A 19,534-nucleotide genomic window follows, 5' to 3' on the forward strand; every position below is an offset into this window, starting at 1 on the left:
ATAGCAAAAAATTATCGTAAGTCTGATCCTGCTTCTACTTATACATATTAATACTAATTTACAAAAGTGCATAGTAAATAGCAGGTCCTTATACTAATATTGCATATTCGGTCAACCTGCATGGCATTTGGGGGTGGGGGGTGATTTTTACCAATAAATGAGGGTTGGTTTTTACCTGTCTGTCGGATGTATCTGACACTACAGTGCTGTGTAAGTTTCAAACAAAGAAAGGCAAGACCTTGAATTCATTACGTACAGCAAACATCCACTAAAGTCAAGAGGAGAACCACTATAAATTCTGACTCTGACTGACTGTCTAATCTTGGAAATCCTTATTCACTCAAATAGTGCCTTCTCATATGAGGAAGCTTCTTGTTTTCAGCTGGGCTGCTTAATGAAAGCTGAAGGTCTGTGAAATCGGGGACGATGCTAGAAGAACCAGAACTATCAGTTACTTATTTGAGATATTCCTTTTATCTTTCTGTGAAGCTGCTACTACTGTGAATCCTGCAAGCTTGTCCAGTCATGAAGAAACAGGAATTGGTGATTTATGGCGACCTCTCAAATCTACAGGGAAACCCCAATGTTCCAAGAAAGCTCATATGAGATACAAGTTAAGACATCTCCTCCCCACAAGAGGAGTTTCATCAGCCAGTCGGGTATTTCTGCGTCATTGGCTAGGATGTTCAACCCTGGAAAGGAAAAATAAAGTTGCTGCCATTGTCCTGCCCAGCAGGTCATATCCCTAAAGCACAATTAATGTCAAGGACTTACACAGCAGTTGCCCAAAACCCAGCCTTCCACACACGTTCAAGAACCAAAAAGGTTCAAAAGGAACATGTTAATAAAATCTTGTCAAAACTTTGGAAGATGCATAAAATAATAACTGGGAAGAAAAATTACTTGCAAATAGAACCATTTAAGTGGAATGTATCGCCTTGCTATGCTGGACACTGATTTATTAAGAATAGGGGGGGGGGAAATTGAATATTTTAGGTGGTATTTACCAAGAGAAACTGAGCTGTCCCAAAGCTTTTATTAATCTGATTTGCAGAGTATCCACTACCATCAAGGGACCTACTAAAGTTGTTTTCTTTAAAGCTGATGTGAAGAGGTCAATGCAAATAGCATTGTGGATTACACTGTGAGAAGATGACAGTCCTCTTTACCATATGGAAAGAAAGTTGAATTATTTTGTTTTCCTTTTCTGGTTATTTATTAAAGGAGGATCATGCCATACAGGTATTCCCTTTTCCTCTCCAAAGGAAATGAAGTGTTTACATCATTTTGATTGATCTAAAGTAATAATTATTCTGTCCACCTACAGCTCCTAGGCAGTCAAATAGTACAGTCACTAGAGTGGTGGCTTGCACATCAGAAAACTGAAATGTACCTGCCGTGATACCTCAGAGAAGTCACACGTGTCTTTGCGTGCCTCTTTTTCCATCTGCTTTCCTGCTTTCAAGCTGACTTAGCTGGCCAGCCCTCTGAGAAGGTGCTCATCCATTATTACTTGTTTGTGGAGGGCACTCTGTGAAAGACATTGCTGTGGGAAGTAAACCTGCTCCTCTGAAATGCAAATATGTTGACAATCCCATGAAGTTTTGCTTCAAAACCTATTGCGATTTTTGCTGCTGCACAAACGGTTCTCTGAAAGAGATGTTAATGGTAGTCTCGCTTTTCTACCAGTGTTTTCTGTGTTCCTGTGTCAAAAGAAAATGTTTCTGCTATGGTGCTTTAGTATGTAACATTCAGCACATATTCAGCATGAAAAACAGATTAATTTATTCAAATACACTGTTGACTATTCTTAGTTACATTTTTAATTACTTACTCTTAACTAAAATCTCAACTCAGCCAAAACAAATGTGACAGAAGAAAGAGCCGAAAGGACCCATGTTTTCATGATTCAATGTGCTTGACATCGTTCTATAACAGACAGGCAACAACACTCTGGACTGAAACATTACAAAATTTTGCTCTTTCCCCCATATCTATGTCAATTAATGCAGTGCTTTAAACAAGTGAATCCATGCTCTTGAGCACTAAACCAAGTCTGTGTTCAAAAGTAAACATATTAAAGTCTCCCCTGCAGAAACCCCTGCTGTGAAACAAATTGAAAATCAAATACAGCATTGTTTGCTGTAATAAGAAATAATTGAACTCTTTTCAGAGTTGCACTGAACTGGTTAATAGCCACCATGTTAGGAAAGTGCTAATTTCCCCAGTTTGGGGTATGTGTGTGTATGTGTAGTTATTTCCAAACCAAAAATGCAGTAATATAATATCATGTACCAAAGAGGCCACTTACATGTGCACTGAATCTGACTTTGTCTTTCTGCAGGCCATGTGGCTGATGTTGCAAACGGATGAGCCCGAGGACTTTGTCATAGCCACTGGGGAGGTCCATAGCGTCCGTGAATTTGTGGAGAAGTCATTTAAGCACATCGGGAAAACCATTGTGTAAGTGTGAATATGAGATAGCAGCCACGGGTTGAACATTTCTAGCCTGTTGCATTCGCTGCGTTAGAGTATTTTTTCTCTACATTCTTCTTTTTTTCCCCTCACTTTCTAATTTTGTAACATGCGAGACCTTCGGGGCATGAATGACTGCCACAGCGGATGTCTTTAGTGTTGCCCTCTAGATCATAAGAAAAAAATGTAGGTGGGTACATCTTAATTTTTTATTGAAGTTTTCATTCTCTGTTCTCCCATTCACTCCCCTCCTTGGGGAACAGAAGCCCCTCCAAAGATGTTACTACCAGGGTACTGTTCATCACCTTGCTGCAAAAGGGACTTTTCTGCCCGATTCTCTATTTTGTGCCCCCAGATCCCCATAGTCCTGTTCCCATCCTCTGCTATCTCAAGAGGTGACACCTGCCAACCCTGTTCTTTCCATGTGACAGCCCATCAGCCACACCACACGGATTATGTAGCAACCCACTCTACGTTCCTATTAGCTCTTCTCCTACTAAGCCATAAAAATGTTGAGCAGTGGGTGCAGAATGTTTACAATGCATATTCCACATAGTTTGATTGAAAATACAAAATTCCTTCTCAAGGCCATATAATAAAACCAGGATGGCTTGGTGAGCGCTTTCTGTAATTTATATTTTTATTGTTTATTATTTTTTCAATTTCCCTCCTTCTGTATCTTCTCTGGGCCCCATGCATCAACATACCAATCTCAGCTGGAAAAGGGAGAGGAAAGCCACAGGCTCTTCCATGACGCTAGCGCCAGGGCTGTTCCTCAGGCCATCAAAGTCACTTGTGCAGCTGGTGAACTTTTGACAGGGCCAATAAGTTTTACTTGGGAACAAAAACTTGACAAATTCAATAAATATGCAGAAGTGCACAGATATATACAATATTATTTGAACAGCCAGTGGGTGGCTGGGGAGGTAATAACATTTTCTCCTCAATGAGTTTTTAGTCTGGTTTCAATTTTTTGCATCAACTTCCAGAAAAAATTCTGGTGGGGGAGAGAGAGACTGTATAAATAGAATTTCTAGCCCAAAAGTTCAGTTTTGGGAATAATATTCTCTCCATATTTTTAGCATCTCTTCAGAGCAAGATGTCCCTGACTGATCACACATTGTCCTACATGCCTTAACAGTAGTGAGGTTTGACAGGGTAAAGGGGAGGTAGTAGGAGCTCTAGTAATTGCTTTGTCTTTCTTATTGTTGCTCCTTTTTCTATACTTTTGCTTCTTGTGTTTATAAACTCATTCTCCCTAGTAAGCATTGATACGAATATGCTGTGGATTCAGTTGCTCCATATAAGTAAGAATTCTTGTGATTTTGTCCGTCTAGTGCTGTTTGCAAAAGCAAGAATGAATGTTTGGTGAACAATATTTTTTTTGATTACCTAAAATTAGAAACTGAAACATATAGGTCAGTACTTAGCTGAATGTCTTTATTTATAAATGTTCTTAACAACACAGTTTCTTTTGATGTCAATTAAAATTAAACTCCCTGCTTTGGTGTTGGCCTAAGAAGTCTCAGCATGTCCCAAGACTGACAAATCAGCATGTGTTTTTCAGAAAGCAAATTAAACCCTCAAGAAAACCTAAAGAAAAGAACAACAATTACACAAATAAAAGTGAAAGTACTTTTATGAATATCTTCTGTTATAGAGAGGATATTAAATGCTTACTTTAGATTTAGTTGGTCCTAACACAAAATTTTGTGTTGCATTTTTTAATTTTTTGCTCACATATAGCTCCATATGGTGGACTGCATATCACTTCTGTTGGTGATTACTGCTGTCTGTGTTTGGATTGAATCAATCAGTCACAAGTTGCTCTCTCAGGGAAACTTTACAGTATGACTCCAAGTGATGAGCTAGGGCAGGTGTTTTCTGTGTACAAAGGCATAGTTGCTTTTTTTTTTTACTAATCAATAAAAGTAATTTTCAAAAATTGTATAATAATCCACGTGACATCTAGTGACATGGATTTTTAGGAACCTAAATCGCTTTAGAAACAGGGCTTGGGCTGCTAATCCCCATGGCTCTTCTGAAATTTTTCTTCACTGGGAATAACTTATTAATTTCTTAAGCCATTTACAGGTGATATATAAAAAGCTATACATATGGAGACTGAGGTGACATTTTAGGTGCTAATGATAATTTTGTTGTTGATCATTTTGACAGTGCTGTAATTCTGATCATTTTGGATACAGTCTAGCCAGATAAACCAGCCATTCGTTCCCCCTGCTCCCAAGGTGGGAGTAGTGTCACAACAGACCCACTACTCATTCCGTAGCCATCGTTCATCTTTCAAGTTGCATTAGGTGTAAAATATTTCTCAGGATTTGGAAAGTTTTGTTAAGAACCTCCATAATTTTTCTAGGTGTCAGCCCGGCCCATGCTTTTGCAGCACACACACACTCTCTCCTTACCCTCACTGCCTTCTTGGCCGGCCGGCTGCTAACCTCTCACATTCTTTGAAACCCCCAAGGGCTTTCTACTCCCACCTCCTCCAGCTTGAATATATCTTCTTCAGGGAGTAACCTAGCAGCAAAATCCTCCCTTTTAGCATTGTAGGACCCCACTGGTGAGTTCCATTGATCTGTTTCTTTACAATTTATGAGGCACCTAAGAACCAGCGCACCAGAGTGCAATTGCTAAATGAGTTCCTGCGAGGACGGCTGCTTTCTTCCTATCTCCCTTCCTCAAAGTTTGGTTGAGTTGTTTGGTTGTTTGGTTTTGTTTTTTTTTTCAGGGTTGCAGGTATTATGAAATTTTGCAATCTCAAAAACTTATCTGGGAAATTTCCAGCAGCCCTTTCCACTGCTGTAAGTGATGGCCCAGCTTCCCAGTATTGCTGTACAATGTGCCTTTCAAAATGAATGGAATGATGGAGTAAATGGCCAGGAGGAATGTCGCAGCAAGCAGCAGTTGGCAGAGCTCATAGCACATCTGAGAACACAGGGCATGTGTGCAGGGGCTCTTAACCATCCCTACTTTGTGCTTTGGCAGGGAAAGTTGTAAATGTAAAAAAGTCTTAGCTGTCATATCTTGATACTGCAGTAGAGAACAGGAAGAAAAGCAGTCCTGGCTGCCCCATCAACCAACTAAATTTTTCTTTTTTATTTTTTTAGGTTTTTGTCTTCCTAACAATTCACATTAACTTATACAGCTGAAAATCCCGGACAGCCTAAAAAGTCTTTCCAAGAAGATAACATAATACCCTGTCATAGACAGTCATTAGCATGTATCAGGACTATGTTTTCTAGCCAAAATAAGAGAGAGAGAAACTTTACTACATTTTTGTAACTAATGAAACGTACAGCTGCAATAAGACTGATTCTCTCTCTGAAATTGCCTGTAAAGTGTACGCAGAGGTTTATCTACCTTGTGTGGTTTTTTTTCTTCTAACGTTTTTTGTTTAAGGGAGAAATTTCAAATTTTATTTGTATAGTCCTCTGAATCATTCAAATTCAGTCCTTTGTACTAACAGGAAAGCCTCAGAGCTACAAATATTTTCCCCCTGTAAGGATTACACTTTTTTTCGTTTACTTTCCCTTCTACTTATTACTAATTAAGCAGTACTTGGGGGAAACACTTCCCGCCTATAATTTGAACTACAGCAGGGTAAACGAAACAGGCAAACACTTGTCTTGACTAATTTTCTGTCATTAATCTTATTAAATTAGAACAGGATTGCAAAGATAGCCTGAAACCACTACAGCACTCAGAGTTCTTTGCAGAGTGCTACAAAAACTGCTGTCTGCAAATGTGGAAAGAAAAAAAGAAAAAAAAAAAAAAAAGAAAAAGAAAAAACTGTTCAAGCAGTGGAAAGATTTATTGTGGTTTTTATTAATATAAAAATACATGCACATTTGTTACAGAAATATTCATTGCTCCTAGGATCAGAATTAATTCAGTAAAAATGAGTATTTTACTCTAGTCATTTGGCTCTACGTACAAATTTTATCTTAACTAACGTGCCAGTTGGTCTTATAAAAGATCACCCTAAAAAGGGGAAGTTTGCAGATAAGCTGTAAGGTCTAATGAGGTGAACTACTAGCAGAAGTGGAGCAGTGGCCTCTTCAGTGACAGTGAAGGTTGAACTGAGATTGAACTGAAGGAGGAGGGTTTTTCTGGTTTGTTTTCTTTTTTTTTTTTCCCTTTTTACCTTAAAATGGAAGCTTGTGTTACGGAAACACATGAGATTTGAAAGATTGCTGTAAGAATGGAAAGCCAACAATACATTAGTAATGGTGCTGTGGGGACATGGAAGAGGAACCATCAAAACAGCTGCTGTTTCCAGGTCTGGCTTTTGCCCACCAAAAATTGCTGGCTGGCCAGTGCTATGTGTTGTATTTAACAGCTCAGGAAAATCAGAAGTTTTCAGATGAGGAGGAAGGGAACAGAATCTCATACGGAAATTGGAGGCATTTTGAGAGTGATCGTTGAAAGGAACCCAGCCTGGTCAGTGAAGAACACTGGCCTGCGTGAACTCACATGAGCAAGGGTCATCGCTTAGGACTGCACCACTTTTTATCACCATTCTCACTGTAGAGTATATGTTTCAGGGAGGTATTTAACCCACCTCAGCTGGACAATTAACTCTTCCAGCTGAGCAGGCTTTTATTACTTTCTTTATTGATACAAGGTTTTATCTGTAGGCAGACCTAATAACTGTTTCAGAATTCAAATTAAGGTTTGAAGACTATAGCAATTTAATTATCTGATTTCATACCTCGTAAGAGGTATGAGAGTTTTTCCTATAGGAAGACTGGGTGAGAATTAAATCATAGAATCATTTAGGTTGGAAAAGATCTTCAAGATGATCGAGTCCAACCATCAACCATGCCCACTAAACCATGTCCTGAAGTGCCTTGTCTACACGCTCTTTGAATACCTGCAGGGATGGTGACTCAACCACTTCCCTGGCCAGCCTGTTCCAATGCCTGACAACGCTTTCAGTAAAGAAATTTTTCCTAATATCCAACCTAAACCTCCCCTGCCGCAACTTGAGGCCATTCCCTCTCGTCCTATCTCCAGCCACCTGACAGAAGAGACCAGCACCCACCTCACTACAGCCTCCTTTCAGGTAGCTGTAGAGAGCGATAAGGTCTCCCCTCAGCCTCCTTTTCTCCAGGCTAAACAACCCCAGCTCCCTCAGCCGCTCCTCATAAGACTTGTGCTCCAGGCCCCTCACCAGCTTGGTTGCCCTTCTCTGGACACGCTCCAGCACCTCCATGTCTTTCCTGTAGCGAGGGGACCAAAACTGAACACAGGACTCGAGGTGCAGCCTCACCAGTGCCGAGTACAGGGGGACGATCACCTCCCTGCTCCTGCTGGCCACACTATTTCTGATACAGGCCAGGATGCCGTTGGCCTTCTTGGCCACCTGGGCACACTGCTGGCTCATATCCAGCTGGCTGTTGACCAGCACCCCCAGGTCTTTTTCTGCCGGGCAGCTTTCCAGCCACTCTTCCCCAAGCCTGCAGCGCTGCATGGCGTTGTTGTGACCCAAGTGCAGGACCCGGCACTTGGCCTTGTTGAACCTCATACAATTGGCCTCAGCCCATCGATCCAGCCTGTCCAGATCTCTCTGGAGAGCCTTCCTACCCTCCAGCAGACCAACCCTCCCTCCCAACTTGGCATCATCCGCAAACTTGCTGAGGGTGCACTCGATCCCCTCATCCAGATAATTGATAAAGATATTAAACAGAACTGGCCCCAGTACTGAGCCCCGGGGAACACCACTGTTGACCCACCGCCAACTGGATTTAACTCCATTCACCATAACCCTCTGGGCTCTTCCATCCAGCCAGTTTTTTACCCAACAAAGAGTACGCTTGTCTAAGCCATGAGCCGCCAGCTTCTCAAGGAGTATGCCATGAGAGACAGTGTCAAAGACCTTGCTGAAGTCCAGGTAGACAACATCCACAGCCTTCCCCTCATCCACTAGGTGGGTCACCTGGTCACAGAAGAAGATCAGGTTGGTCAAGCAGGACCTGCCTTTCATGAACCCATGCTGGCTGGGCCTGATCCCCTGGTTGTCTTGCACATGCCATGTGAGCGCACTCAAGATGAACTGTTCCATAATCTTCCCCGGTACTGAGGTCAAGCTGACAGGCCTGTAGTTCCCTGGATCCTCCCTCCAACCCTTCTTGTAAATGGGTGTCGCATTGGCAAGCCTCCAGTCAGTCGTCTGGGACCTCCCCCATTGACCAGGATTGCTGATAAATGATGTAGAGTGGCTTGGCAAGCACCTCCGCCAGCTCCCTCAGTACTCTTGGACGGATCCCATCTGGTCCCATAGACTTATGAGTGTCCAGATGGTGTAGTAGGTCACTAACTATTTCCTCCTGGATTATGGGAGGTATGTTCTGCTCTTTGTCCTTGCCTTCCAGCTCAGGGGGCAGAGTACCCTGAGGATAACTGGTCTTACTATTAAAGACTGAGGCAAAGAAGGCATTAAGTACCTCAGCCTTTTCCTCCTCTCTTGTGGCAAAGTTCCTTTCTGTATCCATTAAAGAATAGATATTCTCCTTGGCTCTCTTTTTCTTGTTAACATATTTGTAAAAACATTTTTTGTTGTCTCTTACAATAGTGGCCAGATTGAGTTCTAGCTGAGCTTTTGCCTTTCTAATTTCCTCTCTGCATGACCTAACAAGATCCCCGTACTCCTCCTGAGTTGCCTGCCCTTTCTTCCAGATATGATAAACTCTCCTTGTTTTTTTGAGTCCTAGCAAAAGATCCCTGTTCAGCCAGGCTGGTCGTCTTCCTCAGCGGTTCGTCTTGTGGCACATGGGAATAGCCTGGTCCTGAGCCATTAAGATTTCCTTCTTAAAGAGTGTCCATCCTTCCTGGACCCCTTTGCCCTTCAGGATTGTCTCCCAAGGGACTCTCTCAACCAGTGTCCTGAAAAGGCCAAAGTTTGCCCTCCAGAAGTCCATAGTGGTGGTTTTGCTGACCACCTTCCTTGCCTCACCCAAAATTGAGAATTTATCATTTCATGATCACTAAGCCCGAGACAGCCTCAGACCATCACACCTCCCACCAGTCGTTCCCTGTTAGTAAACAGTAGGTCCAGCAAGGCTCCTCCCCAGTAAGCTCACCTACCAGCTGTGTCAGGAATTTATGTTCCACACACTCCAGGAACCTCCTAGACTTCTTACTCTCTGAATGTGGTGTTTCATGGGAAATTCCACTTCCCCTTCCCCACACCCTTCCCGAAATGAAAATAATTCTCACAAATGCAATTTGAAAAAATATCTGATTTCAGGTCAGCTGGACTGCTTTGTTTCTTTTCTAACCTCATTTTAAAGAAAGAATAACTTTAAAAGAATTTTTAAAGCCATTCTGAAAAAAAAAAAATCCATTCTGAAAATGTCAAACCTTCTTTTTTAGATATTATTAATATAATTTTGTTTCAGGTTGACAGTAATGGAACTTACTTGAAACAAAAACTTTTCTTTCCAGAATGTTTTGATTTTCACAGAAGTATTAATATTCTTTGAGAAAATATTTTCTTCTCAATACCAACTTTCACAATTTGGAATAAAGGCGTAAGAGCTTCAAAAGACTTGCAATGATCTGAAAAAAAAAAAAGAAACCAAAAAATAGGGAGCCTAGCACATATTCTTTTTTAAAGTCTTGTAATGTGGGGAGTCACAAATTAGATTTTTGAAACTTGAGCTTGACAATGCTGGGAATATAATACCAACAAGAACATTGTTTTAACTGTGTTCCTTTAGTGAACAAATACTGAAGACCAGATTCATCAGAGCATTTGAAAAAAATTTTAAGTAGATCCCTCTATGGCAGCATACTTGTTCTTTAGATTTAAGCACAAGATTGTGGTTAATCAATCCCTATATCCTTGATTGCTTTGATGCAGCAGAGCTGCTGGCAATGTTGGTGGTTGAGTTGGTGGCAAAGGAACATATGAAGAGACATATTTAAAGTTTCCCTACAAAAGATTACTTGCAAAAGACATTAATGGTCTGTTATATGGTGTCAGTTTTGCTGTTTATAAAGTGCCAGGACAGAATGAAGTGCTTTGGCTTAATTGTGTGTGTAGCAGCAATCAGCCACAAATCCAAGAAGTCTACACAGATGGTATCTCGTATTAGCTGTAGAGGAAGAGCAAAATTTTCCCCAAATCTTATTTTTAGTTAATTTGTTGTTCATTTTCAAATGTGAAAGTATTTTCTATTGGCATATATTTGATTTAAAAGGTGTATGTGATAGTTTTATTTTCCATAAAGAGGCTGAGCAGCTGTAGCTACTAGTGGTTTTGAATATTTTTTTATAATGCTATCAGTTCTGTTTCTATGTAAAGATCAAGCAAGGATATGAAATGCATATACTTGTTCATCTGTGCTTTTGTGAAAGGGTTCATTTTTAGTTGATTTCTTCACCACCTCAAAAATATATGTACTTTGCCTTGTTTGCTTCTCAGTTACAGCCATTTGGACCATTTGGTCCATTGCAGTGCTATTCCCACCCCCCCACCCCTCCCTCAGTTATCCTGGCTCCCCTGTATCCTTCCCTGCCCACCTCACACCCCACCAGGTGGGTACCCCAGCTCTTCATCCTCAGAAAATCCTCTACACCTGCGGATGTTTTTATAGCTTGAAGCTTGCTGTCTTACTGAATAGTTATAGGAAATGAAAAATAATTGGAATCTCTAGAGTTGAAGAGGAAAAGGAGCATTCAACACTTCTGATAATTATTATAACAGTAGTGATCTGCAGATATGGAATTAACCTTAAATTAAATGCGGTCCATTCCTCTATAAATCCAGACTGTAAAAGCTCTTGAGGTGAAGAACCTTTTAAATAAGTGAACTTGCACATGCATTTGAAATGTGATTAACTTAGTTTTATGGAAATTTCTGAGGTCAGTGATAGTAGTGGTATCCACCAGAGCCGACAATGACTATCATCCTAAGCAATCCCAAAGCACCCATCTCCAACAGTAAGGCACTCTTTGTTGTAGCCTAGATGCAGAGGGCATCAAACCCGCTTTGTCAGTAGCAGACGCATGGTCTCCTGCACCCTTCTCCAGGCGCAGAGCATTCTCGCGTATGGCTGATGCCGTCAGCCGTGAGAGCAGACCCATCCTTCGCTTCAGTGAGAGGGAGAAGCTCCCCGGTGTGGGCAAGCAATGGTCTTGCTGTAGAGGCTCGTTGCCTGCAGGCTCTAGGAGCAGCGTTTTGGGAAAAGCCTACACTAGGCCAGCAGGCGCCTGCCTGGAAGCCCTGGGCTTTGACACCAGCTGCGGGTTAGGGGGATCCACTCCCCATCCCCTAGAAATTTAGCCCAGCCCTGATTTGCCAAACTTTCTTTAGCCAGGGATCCCTTGCGCTTCCACCAAGTTTCACAAGGCTCTTTTCTTGCCTATTTGGGCATCCGCCCTAAGGAGCAGAAAGCTGGGTAGTCCTTGTGGCTGGAGCTATCTACATCTACAGCAACTTGAGGGCTCCCTGTGCCTCTTCCACCATGCTCCTGCTTCAGGATAATCTGGCATTACGTTTTCCAGTTAACAATTCTGACTGCAATCTGACTATAAATTAAGGAGGGTTTTGATGGGTTTTTTTTTTTTCCTTTCCTTGTGGTTAGAGGAAGAGGGGAGGGGGAGCTGGTTAGCGAAATGGATGCTTGCCCCTGGTGTCAGGCTGGCTCTCGCGCAATCCCTTTTATCAGCAGTATGGTGTCCCCAGCTGTGAGCGCCGAGGTGCCAGGAGTAATTAGAAGTGTGGCTATCAAACGCTACTTTGTTCACAATGAGAAGTACTTTTTTTTTCCTTGTGAACTTTTCACATTACTGGGCTGAACAAAACGGGTGGAGATTTCTTCTTAAGCTATTTCTATTGTTATATAACTTTGATAGCGACATTAAGTGAGTCTTTACTGGCTCGGCTGAGCCTTCTGGAGCCTGTTGGGTGTTAAATGGGGTTCTCTGCTCAGTGACCTCCAACAACAACTGACGTCTCCTGATCTAAGCGCTTCCTGTTGTTTTACTGGTGACGGTTAGTTTTCTATTAAGCTCATTTGAGTCCTGCACATTTTTACCCTCTGCCCTTTAAAGGGAGGGACTAATGTTAGTTTTGGCTTCTGAATGAAAACTTTGCAGTTCAGCCTTCAAACAGAGCAACTGTGAAAAAGAAAGAAAGCAAATTTAAATTATAAATCATCTTTAGCATCATGGCATGACTATTAACAGCTGACTTCAGTGTGAATGTTATCTGTTGGAAATTATTTCAACGTGAAGTGTTCCCAGTATCAAGCATCCAACAGGCTTTGCTAGTCATCCCAAAGTCATGAGTTGTGCTTAAAAAATCGTGGGATTTAAAAACTAGTAATAATGCATATTTGGTATTTCCTTCTGCCTTTCGGTGTTTTAACCTTCATGGGTACACAGAGGTCACATTTTCAGACTTTCCTCCTTAGCCCTCAGGGCTAGAAACTCAAAAATGAAGGCTGAGGTTGACAAAGAATTAAATTCTTCCAGGAGCTTCGGGGCGGGGGGGGGGCAGGGGAGCAAGGAGAAATCAAATCTGTGACAAAATCCCAAGATCTGGCAGTACAATTAGTAAGTGGGAGGCAAGGGGCGCTTTTCTTTCACTGCTGGTGACTGAGGCTAAATAGTCTAAATAACAGTGCTGATTTAAATTACATAGATTTTACTTATACACAAAAAAAGTAAAGGATTTCATCACTACACTTCTATGCCAAGCTGGGTCAGAGCCCCATGATACATACTTAGAGGCAAAAAGCAAAGAGAGGATAGAGTTTCAATCATAACTTCTGGATTTTGTACATTCAGTGAATTAGGTTTGATGCACCAACGTACGTTCCTACATGTGTCATCTGAAGGATTTGTTCTGAGAGGGAGCATTGTCCTCAGGCTTCCAGGCTGCAGGCTGGCCTCTCCAAAGGCAGAGCTAGTCACCCGCCAAACCGTTCCTCTTCTGCTGCTCCCGAAATTTTAGACCAGGACAGCTGCTAACAAAATAGTTCATGGCACAACCAGATCACATAAATTACAGCAAATTGCAGGCTGTTCAACACATATGAAACTAATTTGGACAAAGTAGCTGGCTTTCAGCTCACAGGTAGTAAGTACTGTTTACAGTACATGTATGTGAAGTGCCATGTCAGGCTAGGACTGAAAACTCAAGAACTGTTTTTGTTTTGTTTTTCCTAGTTAAGCACAAATTAAATTATGCAGCTTAATGCTATTCAAACAGAGCTTCACGTCCATAAAATTAACAGATTAAAGAGTTCCTGAAAGTATTGGCCAAAATACAAGAATTAAAAATATTTTAAGAAAACAACTTTGAACCAATCCACAAATGAAAAACCTCACTGTCATATTTATTTGCAGATACATGAGACATTCTGAAATCAGGACGTTTTATTTTCCCCTAGCGTTATGTGTTTAATTTGGAAGTCCTGTATTTTAGACGTTCCACTGAATCAAAAACCAAAACAAAGAGACTTCAAAAGCCATTGTTGCTCCATTCAAGCCTAAACTCTGCCTTTGTTCCTATAGCTAATGAGTTTATACTGTCCTGCAGGGAGAATTGACACCAGCCTCAAGTAAATGAAAGCAGGCCAAATGTTGGTAAGATCAGAGCACTAAAGTAATTATGGGTTCATTAAATGTTTATCTTCTTTACAGGTGGGAAGGGAAGAATGAAAATGAAGTAGGACGATGTAAAGAGACTGGCAAGATTCATGTGACAGTCAATCACAAGTACTACAGGCCAACTGAAGTGGTAAGAAAATGCCCTCTCTTAGCTTTGCAAATGAATAATCCAATCACTCAGCCAATAAATTGCTGCATTTGGCCAGCAGTCTGTGAAAATGGCTTAATTGCGCTCCTGCTGCCAGCTTTTAGAGCTCTAAATTAGCCTGCTTGTTGGCCCTTCACAGCCAGCTACCTGGGAACAAGCAAGCGAGCGAGCGGGCAGGCAGCACTGCCGAGGAGGAGCGGGTTTGCCCTGGCAGAGATGCTACTCTGCTTCAGTCACCATCTCTGAATGGGAGAGGGGATGCTTAGGGGGGTTGAAACACCACTTTATGGGAAACAAAGCAAAGTGTAAAACAACTTGTTGTTCCTTCTGGTCTCAATGGGTATGTGGTCATCCCTCCTCCAGCTGCAAGAAGGGAGAACAGAGGAAGGTGCGCACTAGTAGGCTTGATTTTTAAAGTACCTCTTTCTGTGTCTTCATGACAGTGTCTCAACTCCATCCAGTGAGTATCCACTGTTCAGCTTAGATGTTTGTAACTGTGGGTACCACAAAATGCCCATTTTAGAAGTGCACATGTTCTTTGTTTTCTCGGGTGCTTTGCAGGGTCCCACTCAGTAAATGCTCATTTGCAGAACTCATCTTTACTCCCAGGAATGCCTCAGTGAAGTCTGCTGGGGATGCTCAACCGGTGCACACTGCCAGCAGGACCGAGCCGCTAACCCCTGTGCTCAAATTGCCTAATGAGCATGCTAGGAGAGTCAAAAAACCGACAATATTTCCAAGTCAGGCAGGATGGTGGCAACGCACAGAGATGGTACAGGACAGAGCCTGGTTTCTGGACACAGGGAACAATAACCCCAATTGTGCGATGTGGGAGTGGGTGTGCCCAGGAGAGGATGTTCTCATCTCCTGGGGAGGGCGATACCAGCCCCGCTGGCTGCTGACGCAGCTTTGGCTGTCAGTCCGTCCATTCAGAAGTGCTGGCTTCAGCTGCCTGATTCAAGCAAGATGTGACAAGAGCATGTTTGTCTTGACACAGATTGCAGGGTGGGAGTGGGGAGCTGTGTGTGTGACAGTGGACATGGGTTCTAAAGTGGAAATTCAGAGGGGAATAGAGATTTTCATGTTATGCAAAAAAGGGCTGGGCCAGTGTATAGGAATCAAACGCTAGGAAGTCATTAAGAGCTGTCCGTCATTCTGTGCTTTGGTAAGGTGTCAGGATGATAAGGAGGACACAGAGACAAAAGGACTTGCCAAACAGGAAAAGGACACTTGACCCAACAAGTCTGCGCTTTGTGAGACCCACTTTCCTGCTTTGTCGTACCTCTTACTAACAAGTACATATTCGCTCCTCAAAATTCACAGATAGTATGTAGCTATTCTGAAGCCCTCGCTGTAGTTCCACCTTAGTCATGTGCTCAGACATTTTCTGCTGACATAGGGCTGCCCATGGTCTCCTCTCCATTCTTATTGGTCTCCTTTTGGGAGCGCAATTTCTGGATTTTAAATTCAGCTCACTATACAGGTCCCTCAGGAATGCTTATGCAATTGCTAGTGGGTCCATACATGAGTATAGGGATGTATTCAAATACAGAGTGGAATGTGGCCTTGAAATAGCACTGTGTGTAAACTCAGTAGACATCTGATGTTTATCTGAAATTATCTGGTCTGTCGTAGGCCGCCTTCTCTTGGGCTCCATCTCTCTCTTCCGCTGCCCCCATCTTGCCTTGTGTTTATCACAGTCCCTACTTGGTTCCTGTGGACCCAAGAAGGCTGTGAAGCTGCTCAAGCATGATCAAGGTAGAAACACAAAATGGGTTCTGATGAAGTACCTTTGCCGTAAGGAATATGCAGATGAACTGTGAGCAAACTCCTCTATGAAGAGATGTGGCATCCACTGCCTGCAATCAAAGTTTCCTTTTTAGGGCGTCTCGGGCTGGGTACCCAGAATCGCTTTCGGTTTTTTAAATTTTGATTTTATTTCCATTCCTTATCAAAGGCAGGCAAGCTTCTGTTTGTTTCGGTCAGGGAATCACATCTGCGCAATTCCAAAATGCCAGACCAAAATCCAATCCATCAGGAGAAGGTGAGGAAAAGCAATGAGAAAACTGAAACAGACTGACGGCACGTGTCCCCCTCCCACCACCCTCACCAAGACCGCTGAAGGCAAGAAAGCCTCAGGCTGACATTTTGGAAGGAGGCTTAGCCAGATCAGTTAACAGGAATTCTGTTGTTGAATCCCAGCTGACACAGAAAATCTGATGCTCAGATTCTCATGTCTTATTTGGAAACGTTTCTGTCTGTCTGTCTCTCTAAAATTTAACATGGTATTCTGGAAAGTGAAAATAAATATCGTTTAATCTTGTGTACAGTCAGTTCTGACAGTGCCAATACACTCATTTGAAAACACATTTGTTTTCTTCAGTTAGTGATCCCTGGGGTCAAGGCCTCCCATTGAAAAGCTTAGCTGTACTGAAGAAGAAACCTTGAAATGTGAGACTGTCTTCTGGTCAAACTAAGTAGACCCTTTGAATGCCTTGACTCTAAATCTCTTCACTCTGCTTTTGACTGCTTTGGGGCCCCCTGATATTTACCGGCCTTGGGAATTGTTCCTGCTAATGCTTCTAATGCCTGTCTCTCTCCTTCCCTCCTTGCATCTTGCCATCTACAAACCTATTGGTATAATTTCTTTCTGCTTGTATCAAATTCCTATCAGTATCTTTTCTGACCCATTTTTAATTGTATTTGGAGACTCTAACCTGCTGCAAGGATTGGGGAAAAGTGATTACTTCTGCCTTTCTTAAAATCTACAGTTTTCACAGGAGCTTCGTGACAAGTTTGCTTTTTATACTGAACTCGATACACTATGAAAGATGCTTTCACGCATTTTGCACGCTTTTTTAGCACGTGGCCAGTAAGGTCATACTTTACACTCATTTGCTGCCCTAGGTGTGTAAAGATAAGTTTCCACTACAGTTTACTCACCTGTAAAATGTAAATACTTCAGAAATGGTCTGACTACTCTTTTCTACTTTTGTTACAATCAGAATGTTCGTTTTGTAGGTAGGCAACTTAGTTTATATTTGGATTTAAAGAATCTATTTGTTATTCACAAAAATAATACTAAAATTGATTTTAAATTTCTTTTAAAAATTAAAACCAAAATTCAATGAGCCACCTCAGTCAGTTGGAAACAAGCAGCCCTGCAGCACAGGATGTCGGAAGCATCAGGTCTCTCAACCCCTGACATTGGGTAATTTTTAGAGAATTAGGGCCTGTCTTTAATTTTCTTATCTTTCAGCAAGATAATTACTATTAATTTGTATGCAGAAATTTCCCTCCAAGAATTGCACAATTGCTTCTAATCAAATTAAGCCTGTTAAGGTGTTTGAGTAAAATTGCCTCTATTATTTTTGCATGGCAGATATTAAGCTAACAGTTCTGTAGGAGCTTGCTTCATTTCCTTGCCCTTTCCTGCAACAATGAAGATTAACTCCAGGTCTCGCTGGTCTGTCCCATCATCACAGAACTTAAGATGTATATATCTCTCTGTTAGGAGTTTATGTTACTTTTTTAAGGGGGGGGGGGGGGGCAAGAAAGCTTTCAACCGTACATAAATGTTGTTTTTTTCTCTGAATCTAATGCTCTGCATGTGTTACAGGGAATTCTTCCCCTTCCCTCCCACCTGTTTCTGCAGTTGTCCTACAGCTTGCCTAGGATAGGAACTGCAGGTTGTATTCGTGCATCACATTTGTTATGGCTGTAACTCTGAGGATGTACACACATCAATGCAAATTTCCTTCCTTTAAGCAAGCCCTGGAAACTCTGTCACAATGTGATGCTAATATTTAAGCAATCATCTGGCCTCTTATTATTCTTCTTCAAAGAAAAAAAGGGCATGCTAACTTGCTAACTTCTTGCTTTTGTTGTATGCCTTAAGCAATTAATCATTTTTCTCCCAGTCCTTTCTAGCACTGATATAAATGAAACTCCATGTAATGGTTAGAAGAAAGAATTCATGGCAGTGTCAAAAGATACTTTGTCCTCCTGGAATTATTTCTTTAAAACTGCTGTTTCTAACTCCTAAGAAGTTCTGTATCACTCTTTTACCATGTTGTTTACTTTTCAAAGGATTGTTTGTTGTATCTAAATAGATACAGATATATAGACAGATAGATAAGAAATTTCCCAAGTCTTCTATGTGTTGCTTACACTAAACTTTACATCTTTACTTAACTGCATTTGGCCTCAGTTGCCCTTTTTCCTCCTTGGAATTAAGCAGGATGGCTTTAAATTTCAGTCTCTTCAGATGTTTTTTAAAAATTCAGCTCTGTGTTTCCCATGTTTCATAGGATTCCAGTAAAAATTCCTTGGGGCATATCACATTCTCCCAAAGTCAGCTTTCTTAAAGCTGAAAACATTTCTGAACTCCTCTAAGTGTTCCTGCCCTGAAGAGCATTTAGACTCTAATGAAACCATGATCACAAAACCCTAAATGCCCCGCACTTCCACTTCAGTTTTCATACAAGCTTCATTTCCTACTCTTAAGTTCAGAGCCGCCCGTGACTGTAAACTGTTCAGATGTCTGCACAAGGAAACACGTGCTTCCCTTCCTCAAGGATCTTTTTGCTCATCAATGTCAATATGTGGCCTGTATTAATACTCATGAAAATGAAATGGGAGCATTCAAGGAAGAATAATCTTCAGATGATTTTCCTGTCTATTTTCCTCACTAGCAGCCAGGTAAAGAAGTTCCAAGTTGTCATAATTCTGACAGGCTTCTCTTATCTGGTTTTTTTTTCCTCCTTGTTCTGAAAATGTATGTCAACATCTGAAAACTACTGCCTTAGTAAATGATTACCTCTGGTGTCCTTAATTCTCCTCCAAGCTGACTTTGCTGCTGTGTCAGCCAAATATCTTTCCTAACTTCAAACTCAGCACTATCTCTGCATTGCTTTGCCACCTTCTTCCTTTTATTTGTCCCTCCTGCTAATAAAACCTGCAGTAGATTTTGTTTGTTTGTTTGTTTGTTTGTTTTAGTTAAGGCCTTACATATCAGGCATTTCAGAAGTATGTCTGAAAACATACATGTCAAATTCAGCCAAATAAAATAATGATTAGTAGAAACTTGTCTCTGTATAGCATCTACAAGGCACTGAGCACTTAACATAGTTTAAATGTTTCTCAACAAGCATGTAAAAAAGGTTTAAAAAAAATAGTATCGCTGCATTTCTGCTTCTGAAACACATGTATGGCAGAGCAGACAGACTATACTGCTTGAGTGAGATCATGAGGCGGCTGCAAAGTTAG

The 19,534-nt window shown here is 41.5% G+C and overlaps 1 protein-coding gene across 1 annotated transcript in view; it reads left to right on the forward strand.

Moving 5' to 3' along the window:
• The window catches only part of GMDS (GDP-mannose 4,6-dehydratase), a 430,504-nt gene that overhangs the window by 343,191 nt on the left and 67,779 nt on the right, over positions 1-19,534 (forward strand). Inside the window, exons 8-9 of the mRNA XM_030041899.2 lie at positions 2,345-2,463; positions 14,152-14,248. Of these exons, the coding sequence (XP_029897759.1) occupies positions 2,345-2,463; positions 14,152-14,248 (216 nt within the window). The remainder of the gene's footprint in view (positions 1-2,344; positions 2,464-14,151; positions 14,249-19,534) is intronic.

This window comes from Aquila chrysaetos, chromosome 18 (genome assembly GCF_900496995.4).
Source record: "Aquila chrysaetos chrysaetos chromosome 18, bAquChr1.4, whole genome shotgun sequence".
NCBI classification, from domain to species: Eukaryota; Metazoa; Chordata; class Aves; order Accipitriformes; family Accipitridae; genus Aquila; species Aquila chrysaetos.